General features: G+C 44.3%; 1 protein-coding gene across 3 annotated transcripts; it reads left to right on the top strand.

Annotated features, from left to right (window-relative positions):
* Window positions 1-298: 298 nt before the first annotated feature.
* On the top strand, window positions 299-11,266 carry GLYATL3 (glycine-N-acyltransferase like 3). 3 transcript variants are annotated; one of them, XM_083496195.1, is made up of 6 exons: window positions 299-2,713; window positions 3,442-3,551; window positions 5,762-5,869; window positions 6,920-7,046; window positions 7,809-7,935; window positions 10,524-11,266. In XM_083496195.1, exons 2-6 carry the CDS (start codon window positions 3,474-3,476, stop codon window positions 10,948-10,950), a joined length of 867 nt encoding a protein of 288 aa, XP_083352321.1. In that variant the 5' UTR covers window positions 299-2,713; window positions 3,442-3,473; the 3' UTR covers window positions 10,951-11,266. The 3 variants fall into 3 exon arrangements, with proteins under 3 accessions (XP_083352321.1, XP_083352323.1, XP_083352322.1); XM_083496197.1 differs by lacking the exon at window positions 5,762-5,869; XM_083496196.1 differs by lacking the exon at window positions 299-2,713 and having other exon boundaries at window positions 3,422-3,551.
* Window positions 11,267-17,662: the final 6,396 nt, after the last annotated feature.

Genomic DNA, 17,662 nt, shown 5'->3' with positions numbered 1-17,662 from the left:
AACAACCTTTCTCCCTCCTCTATGTGACATCCTTTTATATATTTGAACATGGCTATCATATCACCCCTCAACCTCCTCTTCTCCAGGCTAAACATGCCCAGCTCCCTTAGCCGTTCCTCATAAGGCATCGTTTCCAGGCCTTTGACCATTTTGGTTGCCCTCCTCTGGACACGTTCCAGTTTGTCAGTGTCTTCTTGAATTGTGGTGCCCAGAACTGGACACAGTACTCCAGGTGAGGTCTGACCAGAGCAGAATACAGTGGCACTATTGATCTTAAGCATGATTATCTTAAGGATGATCTTAAGCATGCCATGCTGGACATTTTAACCCATTAGTAGTAGTAGTAGTAGTAGTAGTAGTAGTAGTAGTAGTAATATGTTGTTTATATGCCGCCCATCTGACTGGGTTACACCAACAAATTAAAACACAATACTTTATTTAAGGGGTCTCAGTGCCCCACCCCAACCCATAGACACTTCCTTTTCCATCAACCAACATTAAGGGGTAGGGCCTATTGAGGGGGGGGGGCTTTCCTGAAGGGGTGAGCCAACCTAGCCTCTCCTTCCTATGTGTGCTACATTCACAAGCTGAGAAGCTTGCAGTAAGTATCCTGGAGATTGAACTTGGCTCTCATCATCCCAAGTCATTGTCATACAGTGCTACCTCGGGTTAAGTACTTAATTCATTCCAGAGGTCTGTTCTTAACCTGAAACTGTTCTTAACCTGAAGACCACTTTAGCTAATGGGGCCTCCTCCTGCTGCTGCGCTGCCGCTGCACAATTTCTGTTCTCATCCTGTAGCAAAGTTCTTAACCCGAGGTACTATTTCTGGATTAGCGGAGTCTGTAACCTGAAGTGTCTGTAACCCGAGGTACCACTGTATTCCGTTGATTCTAAGCAGAAGGAGCAGCTGCCAAGTGCCTCTTCGTTTGAAGTAAGCATGCAGAAGAAGGGTGGAAAAGCAAATTTGACCTTTCCAATCTAGCAGAGCAACTCCCTGCTTAGCACCCCAATGTAAGTTGTCAGGGTTTTATTCAGTGCTTCCTGCCTCAGTGCCCTAGAAATCTACTGAGTTTCTCATGAAAATCGTAATGTACAATAATAGGTTTTCATTTATATCAAATGGGAAGGGTTGTGAATGATTTAGGCTTCTATATGCATTTTAAAGGAGGAAAATAAAGTCTTGCTTGCAATCTAACAAAATATAATTTTACCTACTTGCAGTCGCCTCTTCAAGTTAAATTTGATCTCATGGATATTGGAACTAATGCCAAAAAGAGAGAAAACTGAAATTAAAGGATTACATTTTATTTTCAAAGCAGGGTTTGGTTCCTTTTCAATAAGGAAAGTCACACCTGGCATTTCTTAGGTTTAGGAACCACAAGATTAAGGTGTAACTCTCCTTTCTTATAGTTCTCTTTTCTTAGGTTTAATTGTCAAGTGCCATTCAGTTTTGGAAAACAAGCAAAACAGGTATATCACATCTCTGGCTTGCACATTTTTCTCTCTGCATCTTCTGAAATAAGCCTGAATAAAAGAAACAGCTTTCCGCTACACCCATAAAGATGTTGCTAGAACACTACAGCCAAGAGAACTGTCGAATCAGTTTGTTTACATGCTACTGATCTCGGTTTTGTTTAATGACAAATGTGCTCTAGCCTGTGGTCCACAGGGAACGAAAAGTGCATGTATGGTTGCCAAGGATGAGACTTCAGCACCTAGGCTATATGGAAGACAGATTTTAGCTAGAAGTTAGAATTGCTTTGTTTCAAAAGAAGTATTCATATTTATATAAGTTTTAAGCGGGTTGTAAATCAGCCATGTTTCCCACACCTAATATTTAATCATCTTATCTATGCAATAAGATCTATGGTAAAGAAGGTAATATGTTAAATGGAACAATGAAAATGAAATTATATCTAATTCCTGAAGTTGCTGCCTTCTTTGGAAGGGGTATGCAACTGGCCTGCTTCCAAACTTTAATTTCAGTTTAGGAATTTTCACAAGGTAAAAATAAATAGCCTAGAAGTTAGAAGTCTATAGCCTTGCAAGTAATTGAAGATGGACACAGGATTATTCCATGTGTCTGTTCCAGATATAAGACTTTTAGGACCTCTTCTTACAGATTTCTTAAGAGATGCAGAGCTTTTTCCTGACTCAAACATCCTAGTCAGTTTCTGTTCAGCAGATTCAGTCCGGCCCAAATGATTGTGGGAAGAAGCTAGAGCAGCATTAGGAAAAGCCTAACCGAACAAACGGGGTTTTGAACATGGGGGAAACAGAGCTTTCAAAGGCACAGAGGTCTTCTGCTTCCCACAATGTATTTCTATTTGCACAGTTTAGACCATTTCCCACAAGACTGTGTAGAACTATGACTAGTTCTTTGATGTCTGGTTACACCGTCGTAATTGCTCAATAATTCCTTAATAATCATTGTAATTTGTTTTAAAGTATGTGGGAATGGGATATCTTACAAGAAACAGTGCTGCAATATCAAATGTCTTGTGGGCAATGAGACAAGTCTGCAGGGCTTTTGAGTTTTTTGACCTTTACTATTGTCTTTTAAAGCTTGTGTTGTAAGTCCCTCCTTCCGAAGGTGTGGCTATTTCCTCTTCATCTTCCACCTGCTCCCAGAAAATCTATGTAACCGAAAGTGCCTCTTAGTGTTCCAGCTGTTTCCTATATCTGAACAGCCAGTTGAAAATCAGCCGCAGGTATGCAACCTAGATATACGAGGGTTGTGTGGGATATTTGTATATTTTGTTCAGAGAGTGGCACGTATCTGTGTCCGCAGCCCATTTTGACGCAAAATGCAGACATGGTGTCATGAAACTTTAATCCAATTTAAAATGCCATTTTTATCTATACGCTATCAGTAACGGGCTATGCCTTTCCAAAAGATGGTGTTTCTTTCTTACCCCATTGTAGAAGAATTTTGAGTTCTGCATTCCAACAAAATAATCTCTGCCTTGTGAATTTAGAGAGGGCGGCTGCCCATGCACAGCTCCCCACCCTCTCAGGTTTAGGGTGAAGACAGGCTCTCTCTATACTACCCTTTATTGGGTTTAAAACTATGAGAGTGGACAACAGTGCTGTCAAAGTTTTTATTAATTTTATTTATAAAATGTTTACCCCTTCAGACTTGTCACTCTCATAGCTGTTTACAGCAACCTGGAAAAGGTAGAGCAGTAAAAACATCAAATTTGTGGCAGTTACTGTGTGAACTTTTCTCCAAGAAGCTTCTCATGGGTTTTAGTCCAGAATAAAGTCCAGCTGATTATAGGGTACTGGGGGGTGGGGTGGGCGATGGCACTGTATAAAATGTAATCTATAAGTACAGAAGGGTATGATCTCTAGGATTATGTTTTGGGCTTCCATTTTCCAGTGCACTGAAGTAACATTTGCTGCTAGTCACGGTTTTTCTTCTGCTTGTGCCCTCTAGTAGGCCACCTATGTTTGCATGAAGGTTGCAAGATGCTGGTGTTAAACTGTTCTACAAAGCTGCAAATACTGGAACACAAATTACTCAGTAATTTTCCTGAATCACTCAAGGTAATGCAGATCTACGTAGACTTTATTTATGGGCTTGAAAGTCTGAACTATCAGGGTGTATCTTTTAGAGATATGAGGGAGTACAGATTTTTCCTATTAGACCTGAATTTGTACTTGTGTTCCATGCAGAAATGCAGCAGGGGGCTGTTTTTTGTCTTTTTGAAAAGATGAATGGTCTGTATACTTTTATTAAATAAAAATGCATTTTATATTTATATTAGCACCCCCAGAACAAAATTTAAACTTGCATAAAACAATTACAAAGTGATCACTACAGTATTATGATAATGAACATTAGAATTTTATGAGGGGGTTGACAGTTATAAGAATAATAATCTGATGCAAAATGGTGGGCTGGTTTTGTTCCTGCCCTCAAACATTGGCATCAGTGATTAATGGAGACCTGTTGAAAATTCATAAAGATGAAATGTTATATCTACCCTATAAATTCAGTTCGTCATAAATGTGCAACACATGCATAGACATAGATGCTCAGAGAGGGTAGCAGTGATTATGCTTTGCAGGTATGTGCCAGTTCTGAATGAAAAGTGCAAGGCTCCATTATGCTGGTGTCTCTCAGGTACCCACGTTCAACTGAGGTCTCAATTGCAGCCAGCAAATCAAGTGAGGTGATGCTTAACTCTGTAAGCTGAAGCATTCAAGAAAGCCGAATGTTTACTCCCTGAGAAAAACAAAACAAAAACTCACCATCGTTTCTGATACAGAATTGTGCCTGATTCATTTCAGGTAAAACATACACAACTTTTCTGGAAAACGTCAGAATTTGCAGTCTTTTGAAACATCTTTAAAGGCTCTTTTCAGTTTGTTGCTTTTGGAAACTTGCTTTGCTCTCCCTTGTGTTTTCCCTCCGTTTGAGCTCATTACTGCAGCCAAGCCTTTGGCTTGCAGAGTGTCATGGGAGTAGGGGAAGAACAGTGGCCTCCATCCTCTCTGTCCTCTTTTCTCCGTAAATGTCAGTAAGATCTTGCTTCCATCTACAATGGTTCTCTGAAAACACATTTGCAGAAGAGAGAGGGAAATAACTCAACCTTTTAAAGCAGCCTAATTCTTAGTTCCTTAGGCAGTGATGAATATAGGTAAAGGTAAAGGGACCGCTTACCATTAGGTCCAGTCGCGGACGACTCTGGGGTTGCGGTGCTCATCTCGCTTTATTGGCCGAGGGAGCCGGCGTACAACTTCCAGGTCATGTGGCCAGCATGACTAAGCCGCTTCTGGCAAACCAGAGCAGCGCACGGAAACACTGTTTACCTTCCCTCCGGAGCGGTACCTATTTATCTACTTGCACTTTGATGTGCTTTCAAACTGCTAGGTTGGCAGGAGCAGGGACGGAGCAACAGGAGCTCACCCCATCACGGGGATTCGAACTGCCGACCTTCTGATTGGCAAGCCCTAGGCTCTGTGGTTTAACCCACAGCACCACCCGCATCCCTATTATGCATATATCCAGTGCTTTTTACTTCTTCAAAAAAAATGTTTAGGGGTCCTCTCATTTTCCTATTCATATTGAAATGCTGCCTCTCACTGAGGCCATACTTAGATTCACAAAATGTTTAGGGGTCTGCGTCCCCCCTGAAATAAAGCACTGCATATATCCAACCTGAGCATAGGATGGGGGCACTCACAGCATTAACACCCCAACAGATCTTGCTTCCCTATTAGGTTTCCAGATGGGCAGCAAAGTCCAGCATAGAGGCCGACGTGTCTCTGTCTCCTCCAGCTTCCAGCTCTTATACACAACAGCTCTGTTGTTCTGCTGCCTAGGATCACCTGGCATCCAGCCAGGTGGGGGAAAATGCCTACCCCCCTTTGTGGAGAGCAGTGGCGTAGCGTGAGGGGTGCAGGGGGGCCCGGCCGCACCGGGCGCAACATCTGGGGGTTAGGGTTAGGGGGCGCAAATCCACGGGTTAGGGGGCGCAAATTACTTGCCTTGCCCCGGGTGCTGACAACCCACGCTACGCCACTGGTGGAGAGCACGGTTCTTGGCTCATGTTTTTGGATGCTTATGAGCACTTAACTGGCCAGCGAAAGCCAAATGACTTAATTTGGCCGATCTTCCAGGTTCCCTCATGCAATCTAGCCTCACTGATACAGGATCACAGGTTTTGGAAGGTACCTAGGGTTTCATCCAGACTGACCCTCATAACAATATTTTTTTCCAACCTCTAAGCAGCTCATCTTTCCTTTTGAAGGTTTATGGAGCAGTGCTAAATATAAACAGAGGAAACCCCTTCAGGAAGGAAGTGGTGGTGGATTCATGGCCAGAATTTAAAGCTGTTATTACCCGCCGGCAGAGAACGGTATAGTAAGGGGTATAATCTAGTGTGTTCTCTCTCTATCTCCCTCCCCTCCCCCATACACACAACATTTAGGTGCTGGGTGTTCAGCATTGCTTAGAAGAGCCATGGATTTGTGAGTTCTCCTCTTCTCTTGCAGCATGAGTGAAATACACTCGGAGTCGAGTGTGGACTTCATGCTCTTTATTCAGCTCATAGTAGTGAGTTTCCCCGAAATGTCTGCTTTATATACATTATTTACACAATGGGCCCCACGTGATTGGCTAATTCCGGGATTCTCCTGTAGGCCAATCAGGTTGTGGATTCACTTCCACCTGGAGTTGGATTGGGTGGCTCCTGTGGACCAATCACACTGCTGCATTCTGGATCCTGTTGTTCTAGGACCAATCAGACTGCAGCATTCTGAATCCTATTGTTCTAGGACCAGTCAGACTGCTGCAATTTGGATCCTATTCAACTCAGTACATAACAATGAGCATGAGGGGAGAAGAAGCTTTCACTTCCGTTTTTTATTATGCCTGAAGCTGAACAAACCAGTTAGTTTTAAGCATGGTTTAGGGAGTCAGGCCAGCTTCAAACCATGTTTTATTATATTGGCTTGTTTGCCCTAAATCACAGCTGAGACTGACTACAGTTTAGGTTCATAGATAATGATGAACTATACTTAATTGACAATAGAAGTTTCAACATGAGTCCTTAAAGCAAACAAGCTTTTTCATTTAGTTTTCTTGATTTATATACAAATTTTCCTGATTTATATACAAATGATTGCTGAAACTTGCTGTTAATATTTGACATGCTCATTTCCTTACTCCTGAAATTTGAAATGGGAAGCCTAATAAGAATCGCTACAAAACTCATTTATTGAGAAGAAATAAAGGCTTTTGGCCATTGTTTCTTCATTCTACTTCACTTGACCAGCCGTTTGACCAGGCCTCCTGATTTGAGCCCTGTGGCACATCACAGTTTTGATCATAGCAACAAAACTATTACGGTATGTATCTCTGTGTATAATGGGATGAACTAGGGGTTTTTGTGTCTTTAAAATCATAGGCTGAAAGTGATGACCTGGACCATTTTACCAATGCCTATGCTGTATTCTACAAGGACCAGCAAGCATATCAAGCATTGCTGGAGAACCCAGAAACCGTGAACTGGGAACAAGTCTTCCAAATACAGGGTAAAGCTTATTTCTTGCTGGGTAATGGAAATAAGGATGTGCCAATGCTGTGACTGACTTCTGAAGAAAGATTTCCAAGCAATATTGTCAGAGTGTGGAAAAAGTTAGTGGCACAGACTTGAGAATTTCAGCAATGTGCCCTTTGTCACAAACTAGATTTTTGCCAGGGTATGTTGTACCTGCAATATCCTAAGAATATCTAGATCAAACGCTGTGCTCTAAAGATTATCGAATGAATGGTGCAAATATAGCAGAAATTAAATGGTGTATGTTCTCTTGCAGGCTTTCACATAAACACTTGCTTATTTATGTGGCCAGCAGCAAAGTGATTCTCTCTCTTACACACACACAGACATGGTTGGTTTTGCACTTGGGAATTTAATGTGATGATTGCAGCTAATGAAAATGTGTATACAAGTTGTTTTATTTAAACCATTGTGTTAGATTCTTTCAGCTGTTTGTTTAAACGCCCCAGGGTACCTTCTCACAAAACGAAATGAATTTAACTTTTAATTTGAATCATTCAGTGAGGGATGTAAATTTGGTTGTCAGTACAGGTGCCCCAAAATATCTATATAAAGCATCAAAATGAATTTTGGGTTCTGTCTTATGAGTGTGAAAAAGGAGCATTTCTAAAGAAATGAAAAAAAGTATTTTGTGGGACACAATACAGCACCTCTAGCTGGTTTGGCTAAACTGGATTAGTCCATTTCCTTATATCTTGCATTTTAAAGGCTTATTCTCTCATTTATCTGTACGCAGGACTGCAGGATGGATTGTACGACGTTTCCCAAGCTGTAGCTAGTTCCAAGCTTGTGGATGTAAAGCAGTCTTGTTTCCAAATGGTTATCCATCCAGATCCTGATACACTTCCTGAGGTTAAACTCCCGTATGTTCAGTCATATCATTACTATTTTCCACAGCAATGCCGCTCTTGAAATATGTGCCAAAATTAGACACTGATTTATGAAGGTGGGTGAAGACGCCCCAGTCCACTCAAGGATTCCCCCACCCCACCCAGTCTGCTGATTCCTGTCCTTTTCTGTATTAATGTTTTGCAACATCGGGGGGCAGATTCCAGGCTTGTAGAATCTCATTTGTTGCTGTTTTTTACTAGATTCACTGGCCAATGACAGGTGCAAAATACGGTTGGAAGGAAAGTTGGGTGGGTGACACACAGCATAGTGTTAAACAAGAAGGTTTAAAATACACTCCTGAATCTTTCCTTCCCCTAACTCTGATCGCCACATTTTCTAAATTAGGATGCTGTGACAGATGAAGAAAAGAATCCCCTTTTTGTATTTTTTAACCATTTCCAGGAGCAACTCCATGGACAAAATTGCTACCCTGCAGGTGTGAAAGCAAAGAATGCATTGTTTCTGTTGAATGCATTCCTTCAGACTCACCTTTGGTATTAAGAATGGACTTGTATTAGCAGGATCCAAAGGGACGCAGGTGGCACTGTGGGTTAAACCACAGAGCCTAGGGCTTGCAAATCAGAAGGTTCGAATCCCCCATGACGGGGTGAGCTCCCCTTGCTCTGTCCCAGCTCCTGCCAACCTAGCAGTTCAAAAGCACATCAGAGTGTAAGTAGATAAATAGGTACCGCTCCGGCGGGAAGGTAAACGGCGTTTCCGTGTGCTGCTCTGGTTCGCCAGAAGCGGCTTAGTCATGCTGCCCACATGACCCGGAAGCTGTATGCTGGCTCCCTCAGCCAATAAAGCGAAACGAGCACCGCAACCCCAGAGTCGTTCACAACTGGACCTAATGGTCAGGGGTCTCTTTACCTTTACCTATAAGTATTATCCCAAAAGGCCGAGGTGGGGAGCGACAGCACGGAATATCTGATAGGCTTTACCGCCTACAGGCTCCACTTTTCCCTTCTGTTTGTCTTTATTCCTTCCATTGCCACCCGTCTCACGTAGGGCTTATCCACACTTGCCTTTTGGCCCACTCTTTCCAGGCACTGGTCTGTGCTTAAAAGCTCTGCGTCCAATCCCTTTTTTGCCCCAGAGCTTTCTCCTCAAAAGCCAGCTCTTTAGCACTCAATCAAGCAAATGTCAGTTCAGGTTTCCCACGTATTGAGCTTTAAAGAGCAGATTTTCGCTGGGAGAACTCCAGAGAAATAGATAAATGCTTTTCAATATCTTTATGCGCCCCCTTGCCCAGGTTGTCCGGAGTTTTGGGCTGGGTTGTCATCAATATGCTGATGACACCCAGCTTTATCTGTTGATGGACGGCCACCCTGACTCGGTCCCACACACTGACCAGATGCTTGGAAGCTGTGGCTGGATAGCTGCGTGGGAGCCGGTTGAAGTTAAATCCTTTGAAGACAGAAGTCCTGGCTGGATCAGGACAACATGGGGTTGGGGTGCCAATTCCCATCTCTTGTGGGGGCTCAATTAGTGCCAGCGCCTTCTGTCAAGAGTTTGGGTGTCACCTTTGACACCTCCCTTTCTATGGAGGCACAGGTTGCAGCTACAGCAAAGGTGGCATTTTTCCATCTCCACTGTATTTAGCAGTTGGTCCCTTCCCTCTCTCGCCCTGATCTGGCCACAGTGATCCATGCAACGGTCACCTCCAGGCTTGATTATTGTAACTTGCTCTACGCAGGGCTGCCCTTGAAGCTGACCCAGAAACTCCAGCGGGTGCAGAATGCTGCGGCAAGGCTCCTTACGGGGTCCTTGCCGTGGGATCACATTCATCCAGTGCTTTACCAGCTGCACTGGCTCCCGGTGGAGTACAGGGTCAGGTTTAAGGTCCTGGTTTTGACCTTTAAAGCCCTATGCAGCCTAGGACCCTCGTACCTACAGGACCACCTCTCCTGGTATGCCCCGCGGAGGACCTTAAGGTCCATAAATTACAGTACTTTGGAGGTCCCGAGCCCCAAGGAGGTTAGATTGGTCTCAACTAGGGCCAGGGCCTTTTCAGCACGGGTCCCGACTTGGTAGAACACTCTGTCACAAGAGACCAGGGCCCTGCTGGATTTGACATCTTTCCGCAGGATGGAGCTGTTCCGCCTGGCCTTCGGCTTGGACTCACTCTGACTCCTTATATGGGATTTGGTATATAAATGTTTGTTTCCTCCCTTTATGGTCTTGATTTATGGGCTACTACTAAAATGAGGCTGCATTTTAAGCTGTATTTTAAACCATATTTTAAGCCGTATTTTAATTGTTTTTTTTCTTTTTCTTTTTTTTCCTATTATGTTTTATTGTAATTTATATTCAGTGTTAGCCGCCCTGAGCCTGGCCCTGACTGGTGAGGGCGGGGTATAAATAAAAAATTGTATTATTATTATTATTATTATTATTATTATTATTATTATTATTATATGACGGGCACTCGGAAACAGAGCTTTAAAGTGCTCACTGTGCCTGGAAAGAGCAGAGGATAAGCCCCTTAGTATGTATTCCCTGTTTGTGTTTGTACCTTATGGATTTTACAGCCCATTTTAAGTGGATAAATCTTTTTTAGGCTAGTACCTCCACCCAAGCTTGCTTCCCTCGAAGTCTCCCATGCCAGCCTGCTGAACAGCACATGGTCCCGAGGAGGAAGCGAACAATGCCGAAAATACCTTGCCAACCTCATTTCCTGTTTCCCTAGTACCTGTGTCCTGGATGAAGGGGGCTGCCCCATTGCCTGGGGTTTGACGGACCAATTTGCTACTATGATCCATGGTTATACTTTGCCGGAACACCGCAGGAAAGGGTACAACCGCCTCATAGCGACAGTCCTCGCCAAGAAGTTACATAGCCAGGGCTTCCCAGCTCAGGGAAATGTCCTGGAGGATAACGTCCCATCAGTAACTCTACTGAAAAGCATGAATGCCCAGTTTTTGCCCTGCCAGTTTGTCAGACTTATCCACACGCCTTTCGGTTTTGTAAACACATCTCTGCTGTAGCTTAGCTTGGAGATTCAGTGACCTTTGTGGCATTTCTTTACAACGGATGAAAGATACACTGCAGCAGTTTGGGGGGTGAAATTTGGTGAGATGCAGAAAGTCAGAAAACTTCATAGAATCTTATAGCCCAGCCCCCTAGAATGCGGGAATCTCAGCTAAAGCAGCATGCATAGTACCATATTTTCCGGCGTATAAGATGACTGGGAATATAAGACGACCCCCCAGCTTTTCCAGTTAAAATGTAGAGTTTGGGATATACTCGCCGTATAAGACTACCCCTCTTCCAATGCACACCAAATAAAAATTTAAAAAACCAGTCTCCAGTCTGGCTCGGAAATCCGCTCCACTTCCCAGTGGCCGGGGGCTTCTGGGGCCAATTTTCAAGCATATTTCTGCTTCATCTAGAGAGCTTGGTGTCCTCTGATTTAATTTGCTGTTGTTTTATCCTTTGGTGGGGAGTTGCTGTAGGAGCTGCTGCTGTAGCCGGCGTATAAGACGACCCCCGATTTTTGAGAAGATTTCCCTGGGTTAAAAAGTAGTCTTATACGCCAGAAAATACAGTACTTTCTTGTGCATGAAAATCTATCTGGAAAACCAGTCCTCCCCGAAGTCTATGATAAAGCTCTGATGGACCTCAGTAAGATTTTATTTTAACCTAATCCAAATGTATCTAGCACCAGACGTTTATTATATTAATTCAAAAGTAGTCTCCTGGGCAGTGGGGTGGCGGTGGGGGGCAGCCAGTCACACTTGCCCCTGGCCTCGGAGGGCTAAGCTGGCCAGAGGGCCCCTGCCAGGGGCTCAGACAATCTGCAGAGAGCTGCTTCTGTGCATGTTGTGAATATGAATCTGGGTGAATATCACCAATCCATCCTTCAAGCTTATCTGAGTCCAATCAAACAAATGCATTTTCTAATCCAAATCGTTTTGGGCACCCTACATTAAGAGCTACCAAAATAGATAGATATTGTGATCCCAGAAGTCTCTGCTTTAGTGCTTAGTGCAGGGGTCAGCAAACTTTTTCAGCAGGGGGCCAGTCCACTGTCCCTCAGACCTTGTGGGGGGCCAGACTATATTTTGGGAAAAAAATATGAACAAATTCCTATGCCCCACAAATAACCCAGAGATGCATTTTAAATAAAAGCACACATTCTACTCATGTAAAAACAAACTGATTCCCAGACTCTCCAGGCCGGATTTAGAAGGCAGTTGGGCTGGATCCGGCCCCCAGGCCTTAGTTTGCCTACCCTTGGCTTAGTGTATCATTTCATATTGTTTAAATGAACCTTAAGTTTTTGCTGCTTCAACAGTTTGTTCTTAATTATTGCCTTATCCTCTCATAGAAATATTAAGAATGAATAATAGATTGCAGTTGCACTTGCATTAAACTAGCTATTCTGTCACCTACCATACACTTTGCCTCTATACTTTCAGTTTAGTGTTCTTCTAATCCAGTGATGGCCAAACTTGGCCCTACAGCTGTTTTTGGACTACAACTCCCATCATTCCTAGCTAACAGGACCAGTGGTCAGGGATGATGGGTGTTGTAGTCCCAAAACAGCTGGAGGGCCAAGTTTGGCCATCACTGTTCTAATTGGTATCTGCCAACATGGTCATATTTTTTTTTACCTTACATGGAGGAGTAAAGAAAGATATTTTAAGGGACCTGAGAAATATACTTTCCTTAAGCCTAGTACAGTGGTACCTCAGGTTACATACACTTCAGGTTACAGACTCCGCTAACCCAGAAATAGTGCTGCAGGTTAAGAACTTTGCTTCTGGATGAGAACAGAAATCGTGCTCCAGCGGCGCGGCGACAGCAGGAGGCCCCATTAGCTAAAGTGGTGCTTCAGGTTAAGAACAGTTTCAGGTTAAGAACGGACCTCCAGAACGAATTAAGTACTTAACCCGAGGTATTGTTAAAATCACTTGCTAACATGATCCATAATTCCCTGGGAATTGTAGCTATTTGAAGGAAGGCCTCCTAGCAACTCTCAGCACCCTTGACAAACCACAGCTCCCAGAATTCCTTGGGGAAAACCATGGCATCATAGTGCTTTAAATGTATGGTGTTAATGTTGGCCAAGTAAGCCTTTAAGATGTGCTTGTTCTTATTGCAGCTACCACTATTGTGCTCCACCCCCCGTATCTTCTCATTCTATATCTTCTTGTTAACATAAATATTGCTCGATATTTGAAAGTAAATTAGTTTTTATAGACTTTCCTCTCAAGTATCTCAACTCATTATTGTATGTCTGTATGTTGCTTGTCAGAACCTACAGGAAAATACATGTTATGTTGTTTGTCTGCACATTCTGATTAACATATGCAACCAATAGTTTTCCTTGCCACAGGGGTCTGAAAACTGCAGTAGGGTGCTGTCAGGGCCTCAGGAACAGAGGCACAGGGGAGAGAGGAAATGGAGAGCGAAGGGGAAGAATCGGAGAGCAGCGTAGGGGGGTATAGCAGTGACCCGAGTGATTCCATGAGCTTATCCAGCGAATCAGAAGATTCCCAGAAGGAGGCGCCGATGGTCAGGGCAAGGGGGGCCAGCGGGGACTCCAAAAGCAGCAGCTGGAGATCAGGACCAGCTTCCCCACCAGAGCGTAGTGGGGGGGAAGGTTCCCATATGTCAGGGCCAGCGTCGCCTCCAGAAGGGAGAGAAGATGAGTCGGGGCTGACCACACCCCTATCGGAGAGTGGGGGAACGGAGGGAAGGTCAGGTCCAGCTAGCCTCCCCGAAGGGGGAAGCAGTGACAGGAGCAGTGTAATGGTCAGGGGGAAGGTTGCTGGCTGGGCGCGCACGCCAAGTTCAAATGTACAGGCGCGCGGGACAGCAGAAAGCCCGGATTGGGAACCAGGTCCTAAAGCCCGCCGGAGGCAGGGGGAAGACTCAGGGGACTCAGCGTCAGAAGAGTCTAGGAAGGGCGAGACCCCAACTGACAGGCGGACCCAGAGGAGGAAAGAGCAGAGGAAGAGGTGGAGCAAGGCTAGAGTCTTAAACTGGTGTCTGGGGGGAGGAGACTCAGACGGAGCTTCAGCGGTCTAGAGTTTCAGAAGTAGAGCTGCACGCTGCGGCTGTGAAAACGAAAATGAACTTCAATAAAGACTTTTGTATATAACAACGAATTGGCGTTGGTCCTTTGTGAGCTGGGACCTAGGGCAGCTCTGACAGGTGCTCACTCACAGCTGGAATGAACGTTGTCTTGTCCAGTTTGTTCCCCTTCGTGTCTCAAGCCTCGCTCCCTGGGGAAATGGTTCACCGCAAGTGGGTCTGCAATGGCATGTGGGACACTTTTAAGTTTGTGGGCCAATTCCACTAAGAGCCAAATTTTGGGGAACATCCTTGGGGGTACAGTTCTGCACGTTTGCATTACACTAGGGACAGAAAGATATTCTATTATGCTTGCATTTAAAGGTGAACCTAACTAATTCATACTTTCTGAAACAATATGCAATGTGCTTGCTTGACTGCTTTGATAGGTATACATGGTATTGTTAATTTGGCCTCAGTTACAAGATCAGCCCACCCATGAGGTAAGGTGAGGCGACTGCTTCAGGTGGCAGGGTCCACAAGGGCAGCAGACCCTGCTGTCAACCTCTCCCTGCTTGTTTTTGGTGTAGTTCTTCCTTTACCCCTTCTTTCCTGGCAGGGCAGAATGCTTTATTTTGGGGCTGGCCCTGTTCTGCTGCCAACCTAGCAGTTCAAAAGTACGTCAAAGTGCAAGTAGATAAATAGGTACCGCTCAGGCGGGAAGGTAAACGGTGTTTCCGTGCGCTGCTCTGGTTCGCCAGAAGCGGCTTAGTCATGCTGGCCATATGACCTTGAAGCTGTACGCCGGCTCCCTTGGCCAATAAAGCGAGATGAGCGCCGCAACCCCAGAGTTGGTCACGACTGGACCTAATGGGCAGGGGTCCCTTTACCTTTACCCTTTACCTGTTCTGCTAGGCCTGTGGAACTACTAACTTCAGCAAATAGTTGAGACACCTTGAGAGATGAAAATGGAGGAGAAGCTCAACTCTGAAAGTGTTGAAGTCAGCCCATGGCACCGTGGATGATGATAAAGTGAAAGTCAACACCACTCTCTCAGCATAAAGAGCATAAACTGGGTGGCGTTTCTCTTTCAAAAGGATGCTAAAGAACACAAAGATTTCACTATCATTCCATTTCCTGCCTTTCTCGGAAAGGTTTACAGTATCATAAAACAGAACAATATAACAAATCAAGACAAAATGTAATCAAAGAATAAACCTACAACAATAAAAACATACAGCAAAAATGAAAAACACCACAATTCCAAAAATAGTTTCTAAAATGGCCACTAAATGACAGTTTTCAATGGCATCATATAGGCAGGCAAAGAGGGAGCCAGCAAATTCCCTCTTGGAAAAGCAGAACATGATTTATTTGGCATGATAGAAGTGGTCTTCTCCCTTATCTCCACCAGCTTATGTTCTCATTTGTGGGTAGGAACCAAGATGGACAACAAAAAGGCTCAATTTGCCCACTGCTTTTTGGGGTGTGGTGGAGGAGGGACAACAAGGACCCCAGAAAATGAGAGACATTTTCAAACAAACTTTTACGGGAGAGGGCAGTTCCAGCCCCAGACCATTTAGGTCTTTAGAGACCAATGCCAACACATTTATTAGAGACAGGAAACAACCTGGAAGCCAGTAAAATGGATATAAAACTGACATAACACAGCTCATTCTGTTACACCTTGATACCACGGAGATATTAGGATTGTGGAGCTCATAAGGTTTTTGTTCTGCTGGCCCAGATGACAAAAAAAGAAGCAAACACACAAATAATTCCTTCATGAATCTGGAAAGGAAGGCAAATTTCCCCAAACCCAGCAGAAACTGAAGGAGGTCTTTAAGAACAGCAATGAATGGAGCAGTGAAATGGAGGGGTGGGTCAGGCACCCCTGCAACCCCCCCCCCAAATCGGGGGTCATGGGCCTCTGACAATTTATCAGGTCCTCCATTCCCAGCCTGCCTTGCACCATCCCCCAAATGAACGTATTGACGTTCAGTCCAAACTGTGACACACCAATTGCAAAGAATGAAATAAGCAAAAACAAGATAGCATTGGACAAAGGTTTATTGCTTTGCACATTGCATTTGAGATAGGGAAAGCCAATGTCTATTTGCTCTAAAAGATCCGCATAATCCAGAGACCTTTGGCTGGCCATGGAAAAAACTGCAAGCTTTACCTTTAACATGGTTCTGTGAAGCCTCTTCAGATCCATTATGTGGAGATTCCCAATGAGAGGTAAAGGCCTCGGTCCTGGTGGAAGATTTTGGGAGCTTTTGTTCCAGAAAGTGCCCAGTTTCAAAATGAATGTAATTGTAGGAATACTGCTAGAATCTGCTCAGCCCAATCTATTTCCTTTCAGCAACTTGCCTGTAGTGATTATAATGAAAATTTTGGTCACAGGGTCAAGTGAAATGAGCAGCATATATGCTGAGCTAGGCATTCTCTCTAGTGAACCATTTAACTTACCTGGTAGGTGAGACACCTTGATCATTAAACCATCCAGTTAAATGGGATGTGCCCCAATTTTCCCTAGTTCTTATTCAAATCTTTGCTTGATGGTTTACTCTCCATTTTAATACTTAGTGCCTACCTCCTCAAACAGGGACGTGGGTGGCGCTGTGGGTTAAACCACAGAGCCTAGGACTTGCTGATCAGAAGGTCGGTGGTTCGAATCCCTGCGATGGGGTGAGCTCCCGTTGCTCGGTCCCTGCTCCTGCCCACCTAGCAGTTCCAAAGAACGTCAAAGTGTAAGTAGGTAAATAGGTACCGCTCCGGTGGGAAGGTAAACGGCATTTCCGTGCGCTGCTCTGGTTCACCAGAACCGGCTTAGTCATGCTGGCCACATGACCCGGAAGCCAATAGAGCGAGATGAGCGCCGCAACCCCAGAGTCGGTCACGACTGGACCTAATGGTCAGGGGTCCCTTTACCTTTATCTCCTCAAACAAAAACTTTACTAAACTGGTTTAACCTCTTGAAACCTACAGAGACTCAACACAGGATAAACTGCAACATTCAATTGCACTTAATGATGCAAGGTAGAAAGAGTAGCATTTTGAAATCCTCCTGGATTAGTGGATTACAACTTGCAAGAGAGCAATGAAAAGTTACATCAGATTTTCACTGTCCTTCGAGTGCCGCTTAGCGATATTTTGCTATTCATGTAAGAAATCCACCACTAGGACATTAGTTTAATTAATTAAATGGATTGGACCAATACTGGGTCCAACAGTCAAGAAGACTGTTTCTGCACATGTTGTGGAGGGAAGTGAGAAGCCTGCCTCACCCGGGGAGTCTCCCCCTCCTGCTGCGACCAGCTCCCTTCTCCCTGGTCACCCAGAACATGGAGAGAAATGAAGACGGCAAAGTCATGAGATGCAAGGTGATGGAGCTGTAGGCAAATTTTAAAAAAACCAGTGGAATTTATCATTGGGCTTAACTGTCAGGGGTCCCTTTACCTTTTCACATGGAAAGACTTAATCTATTTTTTTACCTGTAGACTTGCTATACCTGCGACCCTCAGTTAAAATCTGAGCCTCTTCATCAGAGTGGGAAGAAGCACCTGAATTTGACTACTCCTTTTTGACCATCCATCACTTAAATCTTTGTTTTTAAAAGTGCCCTTCACTTAGAACCACATGACGAAGCAGTAAAATACACAAGGAATGAAGTGG

Source organism: Podarcis liolepis, assembly GCF_965112155.1.
Source record: "Podarcis liolepis genome assembly, chromosome: 3".
Lineage (NCBI taxonomy): Eukaryota > Metazoa > Chordata > Lepidosauria > Squamata > Lacertidae > Podarcis > Podarcis liolepis.
This window is presented reverse-complemented; position numbering and strand designations above follow the sequence as displayed.